The sequence below is a fragment of the Panthera pardus genome, unplaced genomic scaffold (assembly GCF_024362965.1).
Source record: "Panthera pardus isolate Hobbes unplaced genomic scaffold, ASM2436296v1 HiC_scaffold_11, whole genome shotgun sequence".
Taxonomy (NCBI): Eukaryota; Metazoa; Chordata; class Mammalia; order Carnivora; family Felidae; genus Panthera; species Panthera pardus.
The window spans coordinates 4,197,811-4,219,907 of NW_026526666.1; the positions used below are offsets into that span (position 1 = coordinate 4,197,811).

General features: G+C 42.3%; 2 protein-coding genes across 4 annotated transcripts in view; one reads left to right on the plus strand and one right to left on the minus strand.

Annotated features, from left to right (window-relative positions):
* Positions 1 to 22,097, minus strand: part of CHD1L (chromodomain helicase DNA binding protein 1 like) — a 175,855-nt gene that overhangs the window by 126,273 nt on the left and 27,485 nt on the right. The window lies entirely within an intron of this gene.
* PRKAB2 (protein kinase AMP-activated non-catalytic subunit beta 2) lies at positions 2,966 to 21,472 on the plus strand. Of its 3 annotated transcripts, none has more exons than XM_019436502.2 (8): positions 2,966 to 3,060; positions 3,443 to 3,623; positions 7,476 to 7,642; positions 8,482 to 8,575; positions 8,808 to 8,928; positions 13,669 to 13,802; positions 14,757 to 14,825; positions 16,905 to 21,472. In XM_019436502.2, the coding sequence occupies exons 2-8, from the start codon at positions 3,468 to 3,470 to the stop codon at positions 16,980 to 16,982; spliced, it is 819 nt and encodes a 272-aa protein (XP_019292047.1). In that variant the 5' UTR covers positions 2,966 to 3,060; positions 3,443 to 3,467; the 3' UTR covers positions 16,983 to 21,472. The 3 variants fall into 3 exon arrangements, with proteins under 3 accessions (XP_019292047.1, XP_053746446.1, XP_019292048.1); XM_053890471.1 differs by lacking the exon at positions 2,966 to 3,060 and adding an exon at positions 3,068 to 3,169; XM_019436503.2 differs by lacking the exon at positions 2,966 to 3,060 and adding an exon at positions 15,725 to 15,761 and having other exon boundaries at positions 3,305 to 3,623.

The window sequence follows — 22,097 nt, forward strand, 5'->3', positions numbered from 1 at the left end:
AGTCTGGCTTCTTTCACACCCCATAACACATGTGCAATTCATCCATGTGTGCATGGAGTTTAATCCTTTTTATTGCTGAGTAGTTTTCCATTTAAAGTTCTGCCACATTTTGTTTATTGATTCACCAGGTGAAGGACATTTGTGTTGTTTCCATTTGGGGATAAATAGAATAAAGCAACATATATTTGTACAAATAAACATTTGTATACAGGCTTTTGTGTGAACTTATTTTTATTTCACCTGGATAAATACTTAGGAGTGGGATTACTAAACTACATGTTAAGTGAATGTTTAACTTTATAAAAACTATCAATCAGGCTGTTGGGGCGCCTGGGTGGCTCAGTCGGTTAAGCGCCAGACTTTGGCTCAGGTCATGATCTCACGGTTTGTGGGTTCGAGCCCCAGGTCAGGCTCTGTGCTGACAGCTCAGAGCCTGGAGCCTGCTTCAGATTCCGTGTCTCCCTCTCTCTACCCCTCCCCTGCTTGTGCTCTATCTCTCTCTCAAAAAAAAAAAATAAATAAACATTAAAAAAAAATTTTAAACATCAGGCTGTTTTTTGAAATGGAAATCACCAAGATGACATGTCCTACCCCTCCCTGATCACAAATGGGAGGGGAGATGGGGATGTAAACCTCCAGATGCTCCATCTAACCTGCCATCAAGTTCTGTAAAATCAGTACACTCTTCTCCCATTCCCAAGTCCTCACCTCTCAGAGGAAGGACACCTTTAGCAGTGCACATAAAAGTTTACCGTGCTATGAGGTGTCCCAGGCTGTTATTTTCCTCTGTTTATCAGGCAGAATGGCTGATTTGAAGAGATCAGTGGCAATGACATCTGAGACACAGTAACATCCAGCAAACCCCCACCAACTACTTTGCCTATTACCTCCTTTTCCTTCCCTCTGTAAAGAAAGAGAGAACATCGGGACACCAACAATAAAACTAAATGGAGAAATTATACTCGTATTGGTTAAGAGATCTTGTTTCTTTACCTAGTCATTCATGAGTCTACGAAAACAAACTTGGGACTAGAAAGAAGCAGTTAATCCTTCCTATGGTGTCAATTACTTCCATCCTGTGTCTAAATATGCAATATGCAGAGTTGACTTAATGTTAACTATTGCCTGATTTATAAATGCTACTAGAGCAGAACAGTGTCATGGACTAATTCCCCAAAGGAGAAAACCCAAAAATCACTTCTATTTAGTTTTACAAGTTTATTTCTTAATAAGTTTCGCTTGTCCAGTATAACACTTGGTTTCCTTCTCCTATGCTGATTTGACTGTTGTAAAGTAATACACACCAGGGACATATTATTTGGCATAGAGAAACCACCCTGGGGTTAGAGAGCTGAATAGTGCACAAGGTTGAATGTATTACTCCTTCAAGGGCCTTGCTTCACATCCCATGGAAAGAATAAAATGAACTGGCAGGGAGGGAAATGGTAGGGACCAAAGAGGAGACAGCCAGGAAGTCAAGATTTTGGAGGGATGAGCAAAAGGCTGCTGTAAAAATGTACCTTTTTTTCTGCAAATTGTCTTTGGTTAAAAGCCAGAGAATAACTGAGTTCATTAGAGGCAGAGGAAAGACAAAGGGCAGAGAAGTGGATTTGTTGAACTTAAGTGGATGGGTTTTCAATTTAAAATAAACTTTTCAACAAACAGAGCTACTCATTCAGAAAGGGTGGTCTTGGGGCACCTGGGTGGCTCAGCCCATTAAGCCTCTAACCTCAGCTCTGGTCATGATCTTGCAGTTTGTGAGTTCCAGTCCCCAGTCCCGCTCTGTGCTGACAGCTCAGAGCCTAGAGCCTGCTTGGGATTCTGTGTCTCCCTCCCTTGCTGCCCCTCCCCCCCAAATAAATAAACATTAAAAATTTCAAAAAGAAAATAAAGGGTGGCTTTGTACAACTTGGATTCCCCATCACCGGTTGTTTAAGTGGTATTATCTTGTTAGAAATGTAGTAAACAGTATTCATGTATCCCTCATTGGGTAAATGTGTATTAAAAGCTTACTCTGTACAAGGCGCATGCAGAATATGAAGAGGAATCATCCAGATTTGCTCTCTGCCAGCTGTCAAAGCAGTGCTTCTTACACTCCAGTATGTATACACATTCCCCTGAGGATCTTGTTAAAAGGCAGATTCTGATTGTGTAGTTAAGGCCTCAGATTCTACACCTGTAACAAGTGCCCAGGTGATGCCAATGTTGCTGGGCTGGGTTAACACATACTGAGTGATAAGGGTTTCTCGTAGGGAATTAGGCATGCACATAATTATACAAGGTAAGAATTAGTAAATACCATAGAAGTTCCATTAATTATCAGTAAAAACCTAGATCTGTCCCAATCCTAGAACTATCTTTGTCCTTTTCTGCCTTCTGTCTTCCTTGTTTTTGTTGTTGCTCTTTCTCAAATTTTATTTCTTCCGGGGTTGCTCATTGTATATGCTGTCTCTTAGCTTAGAATAGCTTTCTCCGCCTCTTCAGACTAACGTTTCACTAATTTGTCAAGGTTTATCTCCTAATCACCCGTTATTCCCTGGGCCCCAGTCGAGGCTGACTGCTCCCCACATCAGTTAGTTTGAACCCCAAGCGATTGCCGCTACTTCCTTCTGACTCCAGTAGGAAGTCTGGTTTTTAATTCCCCATCGGAACCCACCTCTTCGGGCCTATCCTAAGAACCCTGCCCAGAAAACGTTTTGGCGAACCTGAAGCCGTGTCGGGCGGCCGGGAAGACAGCAGCGCCGCTTCTCCGGGTACAGGACACCCGAGCCCAGCGAGGCGGCTCTAAGTGTCACCTGGAGACCACGCCCATAAAGGAAGGCCAGGGGGCTGACCGCGACAATGATTCCTGGTCCAGGGCCCCCGAGCGGACATCCCAGCCCCGGCGCGAGGCTAACTGCGGAGCTGGCGCCCCCGCCTGGCGCAGGAGGCTGCCCACCACCGAGGCGCTGGCGGCTAGAGAGGCCGGCGAGCTCCCGGTGCCGTCGCCGCGCGGCCGCAGGGAACGCGCGGGGCGGGCCTCGCGCCACTGGCCTTGTAGCCATTTTAGGAGGAAATCAGGTTTGCTAGCCCGGGGCGCGGCTTCAATTTCAATAACTTTATTGGTGGCCTTATCCGCAGAACAACCATCGCACTGGTGGCTAGGGGAGGAGGGAGAGCATCGCGGGAGGTGATTGGGGTGGGGGCGCGCCTGGGCAGTGCGCGCGGGGATGCGGGGAGTTCCCCAAAGTGGGTTTCCTGAGCAGCAGGCATCCAGAGGGTTTGGAGAGGGGGGGGGGGGGTTCCGGGCGCCCCTGGAGGCTGGGGGAGGAGGGGTCCCCGGGCTCGGCTTCCCTGGGGCGGGGATTCCCTTGCCCGAATCCCCAGGCGCAGGGGCGGAGCCAGGGGCGCCCCTGACGCGGCCGCCGGGGTGTTCCTAGTCCGGTGTTGTTCCCCACGGCAGGTGGCCCTGGACTCGAGCTGCAGCCATGGGAAACACCACCAGCGACCGGGTGGCTGGGGAGCGCCACGGCGCCAAGGCTGCACGCTCCGAGGGTGCCGGCGGCCATGCGCCGGGTAAGGAGCACAAAATCATGGTGGGGAGTACCGACGATCCCAGCGTCTTCAGCCTGCCGGACTCCAAGGTGAGCGTTCCCCACGCCCCCAGCGGGCGCTGCCGCAGCGGGCTGGGTGTCAGCGCTCCTCCTCTCTTGGTTCTTTCTTAGCACGCTGACCTAGCTTACGGTTTTCTGAATTAAAGGGATTTTTCGGGCACGGAGATGTTAGATGGTAACTACTCCTGCGGTGCTGCCTCAAAATAGAATAGAGGCGGAGTTTTTGTTTTTCGACTAATCTGTTGGCCATGATTACGATGGGGACTGTAGACACCCCCACCCCCAATATCTGGTTTTCCTAACAGGCAGGTGCCCTCTTCTAGAGTATTGATGAATTTATAGGTTGTAAGTTGCCTGAGTTGCTGACCATAGGCAGCAGTTTCTCAAATTTGACCTGAGGTGGGTAAGTGACTTTATTTTTCCTGACAACTTATATGTATCAGTATCATTTTGCCCTTCTAAGAACTCAGCACTTCTTTTTTTTATTTATTTAAATTCAAGTTAGTTAACATACAGTGTAGTATTGGCTTTAAGAACTCAGCATTTCTGATCCTCTTGCCCTTTGCATGGCTGTGAGCCATGCAACCACTTGCTTATTTGATACAATCTCCTAATCTTGGGGATCAATAAAGGACCTTCTTTGGTTGACTGCTCAGTGTTCATCTCATACTTTATAGTTGTGGTAGTTCAGGTGGTGTTTCTTTCATGCCCAGCTGCTCCTCAAGTGGGAGAGCAGATGATTCCAGGATTTCTCCACTTCCTGTTAGTAGTTCATAACGATACCATCGCTGAAAACAGACAGCCCACAGCTGTCCCCGGGACCTTGAACTCAAATCCAAGGACTTTGAGAAAAGTGGCAACTTGTGTTCACCAGTAGAGATAGATGGAGCTGACAGCAATGTGATTACCAAACGAATGTTCCTAGTCACATTGAGAGCTGTCAGCATGATAAACAATAATTCCTCCAGACAGTCTGAGTGGGGTGAAGTAGAAAAATGGAGGGATTGAGGAGATTGGGGTGTGTTTGATTTTTTTTTTTTTTTTTTTTTGTCTTTATCACTACAAACCTTTCACCAAACTGGAGTTTTACAGAGTAAAGAATGACTTGCCCAGTCGGTGGCACGTGAAATTTGGATTCTGTTTATTTTCTTGAATCCCAATTGAGAACATAACCACAGAAAAAGAAGTCAAGTTGATTAAAAGGACCACTTCTTGGTGTTTCTTCTCCATTCCTTTCTTCATTTTCCCACTCCAGGACTTCTTCCTCAAAATATGAGCTGTCTACCCAGTCACTTGAATTTACTTCTTCAAAGCTTTTTCAAGGTGGTCCATCTCGTAATTTAACCCTTTTCCTACATCGATGACTCAGGATTTAAGTACAGTGAGTGTGTTTGTCAAACTGTGACTGCAGTAACCGGTGTCCTGATTAAAAGCCAGGTTCCTCCATCTGAAATGGAACCTTTTTGGGGTCATTCTTTCCCTTTGCCTCAGTCTTGCCATTTGTGAATAAGAAAATCGGTTCAGATAATTCCTCAGGTCTCTTCTACATCTAAAATTGTATAGTTCTCAAGCTAGTCTCTTTACTTCTTCCTTCAGTGTTTCACTTAAACATTTTCAAACTATAATTCTCATTGTTTTGCCTCTTTTCCTGATGATCTTGCTGACTATTTAACTTGGAGTAAATGGTCTTTCCGCTAGTCAGCTGCACTAAGGCCTGCCTCAGAAATGTCATGTCATATGTGGGAGGGCTTTCTTCCAAAGCTAGGCATATTAATAGTTTGTAGCTTTCAAACTCTAAACTGAAAATACTAAATCATGAAGGTAACTCATAGGAACAGTGGCAGTGGGGCCTGCATTCCTTCAAATGCCAGTAGTCTCGGTGGACCAGTTCATTAGTTCTCAATCCTATTTGCACATTAGAATCACTTGAGATTTGTTTAAACACTATATGGAAAATTGGAAACATTTTCCACATTTCAAAGTAGGGAGAACAGTGTAATGAACTCCTATATACCCATCACCCAGTTTAAATCATGATCAAATTGTGAACAAATTTATATCATCTATACCCCAATCCACTCTCCCCCCCCCAATTATTTTGAAGCAAATTCCAGACATCCTAGCAAATATTACTTTGTCTGTAAATATTTTAGGATGTATCTCTAAAGATGAGGTTTTTTTCTTTATTTTAACTTAATCACAGTATTGTTATTATTCTCTGTGAGCCTTTTTAAAAATAGATTCCTAGGCCCTGTATCTAAATCAGAATCTGAGAGTTACTCTTAGGCATGTGTAAAAACTTCTGTGATTTTAATGCAGCCAGTTAGGCAAGAGTGCATTGCTTTCAGAATATGGAGATCAAGGTTTTCACTTAAGTCACTTATGTAATATGAAAGTCCCTTCAATTCTGTTTCTCAATTTACTTCAGTTTATGCTGCTACTGGTGTCTCATAGTGTAGTTTTGAGGAATATTGAGAGACAATATGTAAGGTAGACTACCTTAGCCATTTTGAAAGTAAAGCCCAAATGAATAAGTTAATCCTTTTTTTTAACCCACATTATTTTATTTGCTAAATGTTTTGACTTGATACAGTACAGTCCTGTTTACCTATTTAACAAAGTCATTTAAGCCGGTCTAAAGTGGGGATCAGCAAACTTTTTCTGCAAGGGACCAGACAGTAAATATTTTAGACTTTGTGGCCATATAGGTTTTGTCACAACATTCAATACTGCTACTACAGCGTGAAAGCAGCTGTAGATAATATATAAATGAATGTGTGTGGCTATTTTCCAATAAAAGCTTATTTATAAAAGCATCTGGCTCACTGGCCATAATCTGCCAACTCTTGTTCTAAAGGATGGAAATGAAAAGAAACTAAGTAAGGAGACATTTGTTTTTAGAATCCTACAGACCTCATTTGATATTAGAACCACTTTTGTTAAAGGAAGCTGGGTTACTTTAACCAGTTGGGTTACTTCTTGAGAGTCCAGAATTTTCATCCCTACTCCTGAAATAATTAGTATAAACTTGGCAGAAGTGAGCAAGTCAAGATTTCATAACACTTCCCAAAATTTAAGAAACCAATGATGATGATTTTTTATATTTTTAGTGTCCTTTTTGTAACCTGTTTGCTAAAATGAAGTTTGTGAATTATTTATGAATTTCAGTATTTCTAACTTCCATTACAACTGATCATTGAAAACTGTTCCTATTTACATGTGAAAAATACATGGCTAACTTTATTGCTTTTTATAGAAGCATACTTTTTTTTCATATTTTTTCTCTTAAGAGGTACTCAGAAGCATGTCATAATTGCCTGCCTGTGAGTTAATCTGGTAACAGCCAGTAAGCTTCCCCCCCATCTTTTTTTTTTTTTTTTTAATGTTTTTTATTTTTGAGAGAGAGAGAGAGAGCGCATGAACAGGGGAGAGACAGAGAGGGAGACACAGAATTGGAAGTAGGCTCCAGGCTCTGAGCTGTCAGCACAGAGCCAGATGTGGGGCTCGAACTCACGAATCATGAGATCATGAGCTGAGCTGGAGCCGGATGCTTAACTGACTGAGCCACGCAGGTGCCCCAATCCCCCTTTCTTTTTTTTTTTTTTTTTAAAGGGAGATCCTAAGGCTCTGAAAGGGTGGGTGATGTATGCAGCCTGTAAAGTTAGGCTGTGATTTGGGCAACCCTTGAGCATAAGCCATTTGACTATTTTGGTCCTCGATGAGTTCTTTATCTATAGTTTATTCAAAATGTGATTTAGTTGCCAATTTCAAGGCTTACTGATCCTTAGTAGAAACCTAGCACCCCTCTGTAAGCTAGGGGCGAAAGTGACCTTTTAAGAATTCCTGGGTCACAATTTAGGGATGACCTAATCCTTCTTACAGCTCCCTGGGGACAAAGAATTTGTATCATGGCAACAAGATTTGGAGGACTCCGTAAAGCATACACAGCAGGCCCGGCCCACTGTTATCCGCTGGTCTGAAGGAGGCAAGGAGGTCTTCATCTCTGGGTCCTTCAACAATTGGAGCACCAAGATTCCACTGATTAAGAGGTGAAGACAAGTGTCTTGGTTGAGTCTACATGAGTCTACAAAGGAAACCAGAGACCTGATTTCCTTTCTCAGGAGAGAGACCTGGCTGTACTGCTCCTCTCCACCTGCTAGGGACTCTCTCTAGAACATTTTCTGTGACCAATGACTACATTTGTGACTTTTTTTTTTTAAGCCTTGTAGTGAGTCAGAGATGTTTTACCCATTAGAATATCACTGCCTCAGAGGAACTTAGCGTAACAGCTTTGTGGGTACATTCTTTAGGACTGTTAACACAAATCCTGTCTATGCTTGTGGGAAGTCATTTGTAACTGGCTGAGTCCACTTGTTCTGACTTCTGCATCAAAACAAAGTACAACATGACATCTAGTTACTAATGTGAGTTGTTGCTTGCAGAGCAGTAATGAATTATTTGGTAATCAGAATGGCCCTTTACATGTAGATCATTTTTCAGAAAATGCTCACCAAAATGTGGAAAGGGTGCCTGAGGCATTTCTGTATCCTGAGGCTACCTGCTATCTTCTTTATACTTGTGAGGGGTCTGTTCCTACTGAAGCATATTAGTTGTGCTAAGGCAAACCATTTTGGGGATTAACATCTCTATCATTCTTTTCCAGATATTAGTTAAGAACTAAAGTTATTGGGAGGGGCTGGTAAATAAGTCTTCAAGGTAATACAGAAAAGGAGAATGGGTCTATAAATTATTTTCTATTCCGGGGGACAATTGCTTAGGAATGTGGGAGGCCATTGGTATGATGTTGTGAAAGTCTCATGGTTTTTACATTAACATTCTGTCTTCTAATAGGAACTTGGCCTGCTTAACTTTCTGTTTTCTTCTGTAGCCATAATGACTTTGTTGCCATCTTAGACCTCCCTGAGGGAGAGCACCAGTACAAGTTTTTTGTGGATGGACAATGGGTTCATGATCCGTCAGAGGTAAGGCCTTGATTTCCAAGGGTAACCATTAACTTAACTGTGTCCTTTTGGCTATTATTCCCCTTGGTGTCAAATGTCATTGCTGTCAGGATTGATGGGGCCCTACACTGGAGGATTTCTCTCTTGATTAAAGATGGAAGTGCTGAGTATGATCATTTTTAAAATAGGAGAATTAGATGGAAGAGATGAATTTGAAACCGGGTTTATGAATTGTTTCCATCCATTGTTTCAGCCTGTGGTTACCAGTCAGCTTGGCACAATTAACAATTTGATCCATGTCAAGAAATCTGACTTTGAGGTGTTTGATGCTTTAAAGCTAGATTCAATGGAAAGCTCAGAGACATCTTGTCGAGGTAAGTTTGTAGTATTTGCTCTTTCTTGATGTGTTCTTCTTATAACGCATGTTCCTTCCCAAGGGTAGTTTTCGTTCTTTTGCTTTAATGTTTATTTATTTTGAGAGAGAGAGAGAGAGAGAGAATGAATGGGGGAGGGGGAGAGAGAGAGAGTGAGAGTTCCAAGCAGGCTTTTTGCTGTCAGTGCAGAGCCCGATGTGGGGCTTGATCCATGAACTGTGAGATCATGACCCGAGCCAAAAAGCAAAAATCAGATGCTCAACAAGCTGAGCCACCTAAGCACCCCTTGTTTGTTTTTTCCTTTTCTCCTTAGGAATCTTCTTTTTTTTTTTTTTTTTATCCTCAGGAATCTTCTGAATCATATATATGTTTTATATATATATAATTTGTATAAATTTTTGGGCAACCCTTGAGCATAAGCCATTTGTCCATTTTGGTCCTAGATGAGTGTATGTGTGTGTATGCGTAAATATATATGTATATATACATGTATACGTAAATATATATGTATATATGTATATATATTTACGTATACATGTATATATGTGTGTGTATACATATGTATATATACAAATACACATGTATATATGTATATATATGCATACACACAACATATATATGAATCGTATATATGTTTTATATATGTATATATGTAAAATTTGTTAATATATATATTTTTGTCTATATACGTGTTTGTCCTGTAAACATTTAGGTCTCCTCTGAGACAAGAAAAACCTCAGTCTAGTGAATTTCATTTCAAACTTTTTTTTTTAATGTTTAATGTTAGTTTATTTTTTGAGAGAGAGAGAGAGAGAGAGAGCGCGCGTGCATGAGCAGGGAAGGGGCAAAGAGAGAAGACCCCTAATCTGAAGCAGGCTCCAGGCTCTGAGCCCAATGCAGGGCTCAAATTCACAAGGCGTGAGATCATGACCTGAGCCAAAGTTGGATACTTACTGACTGAGCCACCCAGGCGCCCTCATTTCAAATGTTTTAATGAGGATCTACAGCAAGACATTTGTTTTACATTGTAACCCAATTCTCTCCCTCCCTCCCTCCCTCTCTCCCCCTTTCTCTCTCTCTCTCTCTCCCCCCCTTTCTCTCTCTCTCCCCCTTTCTCTCTCTCTCCCCCTTTCTCTCTCTCTCCCCCTTTCTCTCTCTCTCCCCCTTTCTCTCTCTCTCCCCCTCCTTCTCTCTCTCTCCCTCCCTCCTCTCTCTCTCCCTCCCTCCTCTCTCTCTCCCTCCCTCCTCTCTCTCTCCCTCCCTCCCTCCTCTCTCCCTCCCTCCCTCCTCTCTCCCTCCCTCCCTCCTCTCTCTCTCCCTCCCTCCTCTCTCTCTCTCTCCCTCCCTCCTCTCTCTCTCTCTCCCTCCCTCCTTCTCTCTCTCTCCCTCCCTCCTTCTCTCTCTCTCCCTCCCTCCTTCTCTCTCTCTCCCTCCCTCCTTCTCTCTCTCTCCCTCCCTCCTTCTCTCTCTCTCCCTCCCTCCTTCTCTCTCTCTCCCTCCCTCCTTCTCTCTCTCTCCCTCCCTCCTTCTCTCTCTCTCTTGCTCACTCACTCGCACATACACATACACACCTGTAACACAAGTCTCATAGCAGAATGTGTGCCTTTGTTACATGCAATGTACTCTATTTTCTGTTTTATCCTTTCTTTCATAGGCCTATAGTTTAAAAAGCTATTTCTAGGGACACATGGGTAGCTAAGTGCATGGTTAAGTAAGTGCATGGCTAAGTTAAGCGTCTGACTCTTGATTTTGGCTCAGGTCATGATTTCATGATCATGAGATCGAGCCCCTCACTGGGACCCACACTGAGCATGGAGCCCGTTTCAGATTCCCTCTCCCTCTCCCTCTGCTTTTCCCTCGCTCACAGACTTTCACATGGGCTTTGAAAAAAATCAATAGTGGAGGCGCCTGGGTGGCTCAGTAAGTTGAGCATCCGACTTCAGCTCAGGTCATGATCTCACAGTTCGTGAGTTCGAGCCCCGCGTCGGGCTCTATGCTGACAGCTCAGGTCCTGGAGCCTGCTTCAGATTCTGTGCCTCCCTCTCTCTGCTCTTCCCCTGCTCATACTCTGTCTCTCTCTCAAAATAAAGATTAAAAAAAAAATTTTTTTTTTTTTCATAAAAAAATAAATAGTGAAATAAAAGCCTATTTCTAGTAATATTTCAAGTTTTCATTGACCCTTTGGCAGTATCACCCAGCTGAGGCTAGTTGTGTCTGGTTTGCCTTGTTTAGATGCATTAGCTTAATCCTGCTGGTTTGATAGCTTAGCTGGCAGTTTTATAGGGCCCTCCAAGTATGGCAGTCTTCAGGCGGGGGTGAAGGGAGGGAGGGTTACAAAAACCCCACAGTTCTTTTGTGTGTATATTAACTGCATTATAAGTTTTGGGTTAAAAAAAAAAAAATTCCTTAGGGGCACCTGGGTGGCTATGTCGGTTGGGCATCTGACTTCGGCTCAGTTCATGATCTCACACTCTGAGTTTGAGCCCCACGTCAGGGTCTGTGCTGACAGCTCAGAGCCTGGAGCCTGCTTCAGATTCTGTGTCTCCCTCTCTCTCAGCCCCTCCCCCACTCATGCTCTCTCTCTCTCTCGCTCTCTCTTTCAAAAATAAACATTTAAAAAATAAATTCCTTGGTAGAGGAAAAGACCTGTATCTTTTTGTTTCTCCTAATACTACTTTTTCTATGGATTTCATCACATTGACTATAGCATCAGAAGAGTGATGTGCTCAGCACACTCAGGGTTACCATTTTATTACATTACAACAAAGGCTGTACTGGTCTAAAGAACGGTGCACTGTGTTCCCAGTGAGTGCAGTTTTCCCTTGTGAGTTCAGAGCCCGCCCCTGCTACTCACTGGCTTTGAATTCATGGACAGGTCCTTCAACCTTTTTCCGTAAGTGCAGTATATTAGAATATCAGGGCACAAGGGTGGCTTATGTAGCTTCTAAGAGACCAATCAATGGTACCATAATTGTCTGTCTATGAAAATCATACAAATATTGTTTTTATTATATAATCTCAGAACATAAAGTTGGACATTCTTCTTGACTGGTTAGGCAGTGACCAAAAGAGTTTAGTAATACTGAATTAAATGATGAGACTGCTTGCAGCCCTCCACTTTTGCATTAGAGGATTCTGGCAAAGCAGCCAGTGAACATATACCCATTATTACACAGAAAGAGGACCGGCATACTTTTGATATTCTCTCTTCCTCCTTTAACCCAGTTTCCAGTTTCCTGATCTCCTTTGTGCCTGTATGGATTTGCCTACTCTGGACCTTTCATATAAACGGGATCACACAATACGTGGTCTTTGATGTTTGGCTTCTTTCACTTAGCAGGTTTTCAGGGTTCATCCATGTTTTAATGTGTATCAGAACTTTTTTTTTTTTTTAAGTTTATTTTTGAGAGAGAGAGAATGGGAGAAGGAGAGGGAGGGAATCCCAAGCAGGCAGAGCTTGAACTCTCGAATCCTGAGATCATGACCTGAACCAAAATCAAGAGTTGGATGCTTAACCAGCTGAGCTGCCCAGGCGCTCCAATACTTCACTCCTTTTTGTGACAATAAAATTCCATTGTATAGATATATCATTCTGTTTACCTGTTAGCTGATGGACATTTGGATCATTTCCACTTTTTGTCAATTATAAACAATGCTGTTCTGGACATTGTGCTCAAGTTTTTGTGTGAACATGTTTTCATTTCCTAAGAGTGTAATTGCTGGGCCATCGGATAACTTTACATTTAACTTTTGAAGGAATTGGCCACCTGTTCTCCAAAGCTATTGTACTATTCCCTCCGGCAACAGGATGGTACAAAGGTTCCAATTTCTCCACATCCTCACCAATAATTATTTAAAAAAAATTTTTTTTTAATGTTTATTTAGTTTTGAGAGTGAGAGAGAAAGAGAGCACAAGCTGGGGAGGGGCAGAGAGAGACACACACACACAGGATCCAAGGCAGGCTCCAGGCTCCAGGCTCCAAGCTGTCAGCACAGAGCCCAGTGCAGGGCTTGAACTCATGAACCGTGAGATCATGACCTGAGCCGAAGTTAACAGACTGAGCCACCCAGGCACCCCACCAACAATTATTATTGTGTCTTTTTTATTATAGCCATCTTAATGAGTGTTAAGTGGTATCTAATTCTGCTTTTGGTTTACATTTCCCTAACAACTACTTCAGTGTTAGTAATCTTGTCCTCACTGTTGCAATCATTGTAGCATCAGCAATCTTAAGAGTGTATATCCTTGTTGTCTGTTGCTTGGGTGTTTAAAAAAAAAAAAAAAGAAAAGAAAAGAAATCTTAATTTTTTTCACATTGTTTGACAGTTCACAAACAATCTGTTTCTCATTTGAAACATCTGTTATCTCATTTGATTGCTATAAAGACATTGTGAAATAGGGTAGAGATATTACTTTCATTTTATGAATGAAGAAACTGACTGTAGTAGGAGGATTTGTCCCAGGTCATACAACTGACAAATAGAGTAGCTTTTCTCTGAACCTACAACTTTGACTCCTCATCCCCTCTTCTGTCCTCCCCATCATGTTGCCATGTTGAGGAATTTCATGTTCAGGATGACTCAGACTCTTTGCCTTACAGTTGTAGAGCCAGCAGCTTATAAGTTTATGATCTATGATTTCTACCATATTTAATATTAGCTGCCATGTATTGACAGTTTTTTTCACGCACTTTTACTAGTTCTGCAATTTTCCCTTATATTTGGGTAAATATCTTCCAGACCTTTCCAGCTCTCCCCCAGGGCCTTATGGTCAAGAAATGTACGTGTTTCGATCCGAGGAGAGATTCAAATCCCCACCCATCCTACCTCCTCACCTTCTTCAAGTTATTCTTAACAAGGACACTAATATATCTGTGAGTATCCTGAAAGGATTGCTGGGGCATCTGGGGGTTACTAGAACCATCTGATCCAAAGTTAGTAATCATAGAGGTCAGGATTATTACAAAGCTGTGTTGAGAATATAAATCATGTGTATATCAATAGCATTACAGATCCTTTTTTCCAGGGCTGAGTTGTTACTTTTCCAGCTATTGATATCAAAATTCATAGTTACCTTCTGATCGTAATAAATTAGACCCAGAACCATAGATTGTTAGAAGTCCCAGAAACTGGGACTTCTGTTCCAACAGAAGATAAGGCATATTTATCATTTGGGAGTATACAAAAGGAGTATAAGGGGTTTGGGTTTGTGTTTTTTCCCCGTATACTTGATATCTCTAGTCAGTTCACTTGATTCCCACTAAGGTTTTTGTCTCCTAACACAAATCTTCTGTACGTGTTGTGGGCAAGATTTTTGTTTTCACTCTTATTAAGGGAGATAAATAGATGCAAAGGCTTAGGGTTTGCCCTGGACTCAGAATTTTCCTAATTCTCTGTAATGAGAACAAATGATTGATATATAGTATCATTTAAAAGAAATATACATTCTAGTTTAGAGTTTCTCAACAGTTTTTTTTTTTTTATTTTTTTCATGTTTATTTATTTTTGAGAGAGAGAAAGCATGAGCAGGGAAGGGGCAGAGAGAGGGGGAGACACAGAATCCAAAGCAGACCCCAGGCTCTGAGTGGTCAGCACAGAGCCCGACATGAGGCCGGAACTCACGAACCGTGAGATCATGACCTGAGCCAAAGTCAGATGCTCGACTGATTGAGCCACCCTGGCGCCCCGAGAATTATTTATTAAACGTGACACAAAAACCGACTGAGCCACCCAGCCGCCCCTCAGAAGTTTCCAAAGAGCTCTGAGGAAGAGTAAACTGGTTTAAAACTGTGCATTTAATCCCATTTAGTGATTTTTTTCTTTCTTAGTGTGACCCAGCCTTGCTTCCCGAGCCCAACCATGTTATGCTGAACCATCTCTATGCATTATCCATTAAGGTGAGTAGTGGGCCTGGCTCTTCCCCAAAATGAGAGGGAAGGGGTAACACATGTTCTCCAGTGGTAATTTGCCCTGCTACCTCACTGAAGCTAAAGCAGGCCGTAATGGTCAAATTGTAGGAGAAGTTTCTTAACTAGTAGGTGGATTTTTTTGTTTGGTTGTTTATTTTAAATCTTAGTCCCTATCCTACGTTCTGGCTAGCTGAATTGCCCTGTGACTTAATGAACCTTTTTCCTTCCTGGTTTCTTTTTGGATAGCTATAACCTTTGTACCACCTACTTAATTAAATTAGAGTTCATAGCACTAGGATTTCATTGCAGACAAGGAAGTTTATCTTACCAGTTTGGAGAATCCTCAAATATGACTAAGGCTTTTGCTTTCTAAAGGTGGATAGGAGCTGCTGTCGGGTGCTTCAGTCACATATACCCACTGATTGCATCTCTCCTCTACACTAGGTAAAGGGGAAATGTGACCAGATTTGCTCTGTCACCTCCAACTCTTAGCGTTCTCCTTAGTTTTTCTGCTGCCTCGGAGTCTGTGTTGAAAATTATCCATTCAGTCCCATCACATCTTTGTGGTTTGGCTACTGGAGTAAAGTTTTAGGTAGCTCTGTAGTTACCAAACTAGGCTCATTGTCAGAATTACCTGGGGAAGTTTGTAAAAATACAGATTCAAAGCCTGCATCCCCAAAGATTCCGAATAAGTATGTCTAGGATAGAGCCCCGGTAATTGTTTTTTAAGCTGCTTTTATTTCTTAGATGTGCAGCCAGATTAAGGAAATCACTGATACAGCTGTCTTTAACAGATTATGTGGTACTTTTCAAATATATATATTATTGAATTTAAATTTTATAATAACCTTGTGAGGTAAGTATTATTTTTAACCCCTGTTTTATAGATAAAGAAACTAAGGCTCAGAGAAGGTCATATTGCCAGTAAGTACCGGCGAGAGGACTGAGGTCCTCCTGTCCTCATTCCATGTTCTTTTCTAGTGGTCACTGTACCAGGTCTTTCCAAGTAGGTCTTTCTGTCACCTGCTCCTCATTTTTACCAGACCCTTCCTGGAGCGGAGTTTTGGTTTATTTTATTTTATTTTTTTAACCTGCCTCGCTTCTGTCATATTTAGGCTGTGATCAGCACACTCTGGTCACAGAATGTTAATCTGAGAAGTATTCATTGTAGATACTACAGCATACGGGAAAATAGGAAGATGCACTGGGATTAGACTGAATTTTGCCTCCTGTAACTGCTGTTTGGCTCTCAATTGATGCTCACAGGCCTGCCCTCTCCTCCTATGGCATGCCCTGAGGCTGCAACACAGCCGGGGAAAGAGTACCTCTTACTCTTCATATTGATTCTGACTCAGGTCAGTGTCTTGATTACTGTAGTTCTGCTTGGCCTTGACCCATTCATTCTTGGTTCTGTCAGATTGTTTAGGCTGTTTGGATCCACTGGATTGAATATCTTTCCAAAGAAGATTTTGGGGTCCACTTTGTTCAGAGAGAGGGATTCCTGAGTTTTCCTCTTGATTAGAATGAACTTTTTAAGTTCATTCCTGGTATTAAATGGAAATTAGACCTGCTTTGGGGCTTGGAAAGGTCAGGGTGGGGGATCACTGCCCTTTCTTCTCAGTGCATTTTAGACTTTCTTCTAAAACTGAATGTCAAAATATTTTTTCTTTTTTCTTTTTCCATGCAAGTTTTAATTAAGCCCAATATTCAAATCTGAGGTAGGGAAAGGAGTGAGGTAGGAGACTAATATTTCTTCGGCACCTATTATGTGTCAGGTACCGTGCTAGATATTCTCATATAATCATCAGTGCCACCTTAATGGTAGGTGTTATCCTTTGTAATAATGAGGGAAAAGGCTTAGAGGCATCAAGTAGATTACTCAAGGCCACAAACAGAGTTACAGGAGGAGTCAGGATTGGAACTTAAGTTGAACGGACTCCAAAACCAACCTATTTCTATAATTTCCAACTATCTCTGTTAAAAGTGAGTGACTGAAACACTGATGGCTGGGAAGAGCCGCCTGTTGCCTAAACTAATGAATTAGCTGCATGTTTCTTTCCCTTGCAGGACAGTGTGATGGTCCTTAGCGCAACCCATCGCTACAAGAAGAAGTATGTCACTACTCTGCTGTACAAGCCCATCTGAAGGGATCCCTTCCTGCCTCCGGGATTCAAGAGAAGCATCTCCCTTGCCTTTCTGGACTGGACCAGTCTTCACCGGAGACTGGAAGGCTAACTTGCTTTGAGGCTGATGTGTGTGTTTCAGAGCCTTTGAGTAGGATGCTCTGCTTTTGCATCTGATTGCAGATGAGAGCTTTATGAGTTCATGGAATTTATTTTAAGAAAAAAAAATTATATATATATACATATACATATATGAGAGGAAGGTTAATGGAAGCCTCCTAGCTAGATGTGTTCTCTCTGCCTATGGGGACTCCCCAAGACCTGTTTGGGGGAGCCGCAGGAAGGACCGTTACAGGAAGCTTGTTTCCTAAAATGAACGAAGAGCCAACTCTCAGGATCCTTGTTGGGTAGAGATTCTGTCACTGCTACCTTGGCTCTCCAAAGAATGGGCTTGTGCCAGACTTCTGCCCTACTTCCAGCTGCCTCCTTGGCAGGGGCAGCTTTCCTTGCATGGGTTCTCTGTATTCCTAGAGTGTGTGGCACAGTCTGTGCTTTTTATGATAACCAGATGCCCCACAGGAACCCTTTTTCTTCTCATTTCACATTCTTGCTTTGATAACCTCCTTCTGATCCTATACCTGACCCTTCCCTAACAACAAAACTCACTGGCAGGTGACCCCTTTCAAAGGCTACGTAAGACCTGACCCACCTCAGAGACTAGGGCTGCCAGAAAGTCTCCTTTTTTAGCCCAGCACAGGCCCAGGCCACTTTGTTACCACTTGTTTTAACTTCTACTAAAGAAAATAGGTCTCAGCGTTGTAAGGAAGGCAGAACGCGGAAGGTCTACTTTCTTGTGTTAGTTTAGTGCCACGGCTTAGGCTGTCTTGGCACGTTCCCATCGGTTTTCCCACCTGGCCTGGCCCTGCTTCCATATTTTCTTTCACAGAGCAGACACCTTTGAAGATGGGAGTGGAACCAGGGAATGCTTTAATGTCTTTCATCCTTGGGAGATTTTTTTATGTGCCTACATTTTTCTTTAATTAAAAAATGCCTTTTCATTGTTCTTAAGAGACTACATAGGAGAATTTTAGGCCCTTGATAAATGGTTCCCAAGATTTTCTTCAACAAGAAAGTAGTAGTCTACTCCTCTATAGTCTTACATTAATGTGACCAACCCCATGCACATCATTGCACTAAACACTGTTCTAGATACAGATTCAGGTTCACTGGGTGCACCTAAAAATTTCTTTTAACTTCAAGATCCATTACACCAAGAAGCAGGAAAGTAGCCCTGGTGTTCTCACCGTGAATAGTATTGCTTCCCTGTACCAAGTGCTAATGGAAAATCACTTTGTCTTTCTCTTTTTTAAAAGTGTTTGATGATGAAGTGAGGTCAGTGACTTTCATTTGTGGAATGAAAAGTAGCTATTCATTCCACTCTTGAAATGTTGCTCAAAGATAAAACTTTTTTCCCTCAAATATCTGTGGCTCTTCCATTACAGATAAATGCAAGTTAAACATTCAACTCTGAAGGAGGCCAAACTTGTTGCTTGAGAGACACCTTCACTGTTAAGATGTGTCCAGCCGCACTGAAAGGGCACCCATAGGTGCCCTTAGGTCAGTTTAGCTACCTCCTGTCTTTCCTATTCAAAGCTGATGACACAGTTGTCTTTGGGTTATGTAGACCTGTTAGATCCTGGGAGGGAGGCAGTAGGGCATTGGGTGGTGGTTTTGCTGGGAATGTAAATTGTTAAGTGCTTTGGTGGTTACTTGCCGATAGTAAATACTGCTTTAGCCACTCAAGGCTGCCTTCTGCAGCAAAAGGCTTGTGTGGGAAACCTTTTATGGTCCCAACCACTTGTTGAGTGGTGTGTCATTTAAAAAATCCAGGCCAAATCCTATTATTACCAGCTCTCAGGATCTACATTGTCTTCAGTTATAGTACTGTTTTCTCCAATACCCATTAAATAAGTGGGCCACATAGGAGGATTCAAAATCCTGGTTGTTAAATGGAGGATTTTGTTACACTCCTTTTTCTTGTCAACAGTATTGAATTGTGATTGCCTATGTGTTCGTGTATAAAAATTTTTACTCTACACAGGTGTATCAGTAGAGTGGGGCAGGAAAAGAGATCCCTTTAATTTTTCAAGCCAGAGGCTTCTGACTCCAGTGACGCTAGGTTTTGGTGCTGGTGGCCTTGAGATCTTCCCGATCTGGAAATGTAGAGTGTCAGTTTCCCAAGTTCTGAGGTAATCTCTTGGCCAAATGCGACATGAGAGCCCACCAGCTGGTATGGAAGAGGACAGGCAAGGAGAGCTGGGCGATGCCCCCTTCAGCACTGTCCCTTCTCTGCACTGCTCATACACCTCTGGCTCTGAGAAGCCTGTCACACACAGTCTGTCTCCAAGAAACTTCTAGAAGGTAGAGAGGAAAGGAGGAAGGTAGCCCAGAGTACACCCCACTCATTCTTTTATGTTGGTTAAAGGGATAGTTTATTTTCTGCAAGAGAGAGCTTGGCAGATTTTGAAAATGAATAAAGGCAAAAACACCCCACGTTTTTAGCTTTTTTTTTTTTTCTTTTTAACCTATAGGAGTTTCACAGAGTCAAAGTTAGAAGAGTTAGAAAATCACTCTTTTAGGAGGGCTCACCCTTTAAGAACTGCATCGTGGTTTGGGGGTTGTGAGGAAAAGGAAGAGTGACTGAGCTAAGGAGGATACTAGGAAACTAAAGGCTTCCATAACTCAGAACTAAAAGTAGCCTTTTTGTTGTTAATTACATGAGACCTGACATACTGGAATCCTTGGATCTCACTGAACAGAACCTACTATATAAAACATCCCTTCGTCTCTTGTTCTGTTCTCTACCCTTTTTTCTGAATTCTGCTTTACCTTCAAGCTGACTTTTACCAGAGTCTCAGGTCAAACATTACCTAAAACAAATGTTAGTCCTCTTGCTGGTATGGTCATGGTTATTAGCTTGCATTAAGCTTAGAAATGAATGGGATTTGGTCACTGCAAGTAACACCCCCTAGGGGCATACCTGGCCTCTACAGTGTTGGCTTTTTTAAAAACAATGCTTACATGGTAGAGAAACCCTGTAAAAGAAGAATCCAAGAGAAGATTCTGAGAGGATTGTACAAACCTCGGCCTCCAATTATTTCTTGTCTCTTGTAGACCTAATAGATCTGAAAAAAGCCTTTTTAAAGTGTCAATACTACATGCATGCTGCTAAAATGAAGTTTGGAAAGAAGTATTACCTCTAGGCTGGGCTTATATTAATCTGAGTATAAATGAAGGAGACATAATAATGATAGAATCCCCTGCTTCTAATTGGGGAAATAGGGCTTTTAAAATTTTGACCTCAACTAAAAATGATATGCAATAGTCTATGTTGTATGTGTTTGAAAAATATTCTATCTCAGAGATTTCTAAGTCCTCACGTTCTAGTGATTTGGGGCACAGGCCTACGAGCAGATACACAATTTGTTCACACATTATTCTGACTCATCCTTAAAACCAAGGCCTTGCTGTCTTCTACCAGGGACTGCTAGCTCGCTCCAGCTACGCATGGGATAGAGCACCTGGGAGGGGTGGGGTTAGGGTCTTTCACAACCCCGGATCTAGGCATTTGTCTCTCCCTAGGTGCCCATCACAGCAGAAGGTAGAAGGCCTATCATTTCTTCAGTGAACCCAAACTTTTGGAGTAAAAGGGCCAAATTTATTTTTTAAATTATAAGAAGGAAGGAAGGGAGGAAAAGAGGGAAAGAAAGAGAAACCTTAAGAGTCTATTACTTATGAAATCCAATTCTTAGCAGTGGAATCCCTCTAGGATTCAAATGTGGGCTTTGTCTTGATTTATTTTTCTCGATTGTGCTTTGAAGTGATTAAATTTCATTAAAAATTAATGTATTAGTTCCATCCTTATTTGGAGTTCAATTAATTGGGTGTAGCACAGTGCTTTTGCAGTAAGATTGCTGTGAAATACCAAACGCTCTGTGGATTTTGTAGTCAGGTTAAATGGTCAAGGGGTATCTACCTACCGTAAGTATTATGTATTTGATCATCTTTTCTGTTCCCACCTACAGAAAACTTACCTTACCTAGCTTGTGGTTTTAGAACAGCCAAAGCTCACTGATGTCCATTGGTCCTAATCTCCACACTGGGCCCATATGTGAGACTTGTTTGAATTTTGGTAAATGGGAGGATGCTGGTTGTTATTTCACTGAAGCATTTTGAATGAGTGCAGCTCTGTCATAAAGGGGGAATAAGACTATAATTTGGAAGGGAATTAAATAAGCAAGTCCTCCTTTAAATGGTGCTTTTTGTAACCTTTAGTGCCGAGGTACAGAGCTGTATTCCACAAAGGAATGGCATATGAAAATGGATTTTAAAGCTTTTCTCCAAATGTAATTTGTCATTGGACTTTGACATGTCTGAAAATTATGTGATGTAACAGAAATGTGACATTTTTTCCCATAAAACTGTTGAATAAAAAATATTACACAGCAATAATATTTGAGTTTTTCGCTGGTCACTGATTATCTTATCAAAATCTGCCTAGGGGCGCCTGGGTGGCTCAGTCGGTTAAGCATCCGACTTCAGCTTAGGTCACGATCTCACGGTCCATGAGTTCGAGCCCCACGTCGGGCTCTGGGCCGATGGCTCAGAGCCTGGAGCCTGCTTCCGATTCTGTGTCTCCCTCTCTCTCTGCCCCTCCCCCGTTCATGCTCTGTCTCTCTCTCTCTCAAAAATAAATAAACGTTAAAAAAAATTAAAAAAAAAAAATCTGCCTCAGTAGTCTCAGAACCTAAAGAATGCGAACTGCCACACACATTTGAATAAAGAGAGAAGGTGTAGGTGTAGGACAGAAGTGATGTCATCCATCCATCTGCCACTTTTCCTCTTTTCGTTCCAGGCTATGCTGTCATTAACTAGAGGAATGCAGACTCAGTGGTTTGAAATGCAGCACTCTAAAACTGCATAGTTAGCTATTGTCTTGTGTTGGGTTTGCTGAGACCCTAGACCATGGGTTTTCACCCCTGTCTGTACATTTATCACCTATGCAGATTCTATAAAAATATTGGTGCTCCATCCACTACCTCCATCCCCATTTAAATAGAAATCTCTGGTATGGAAT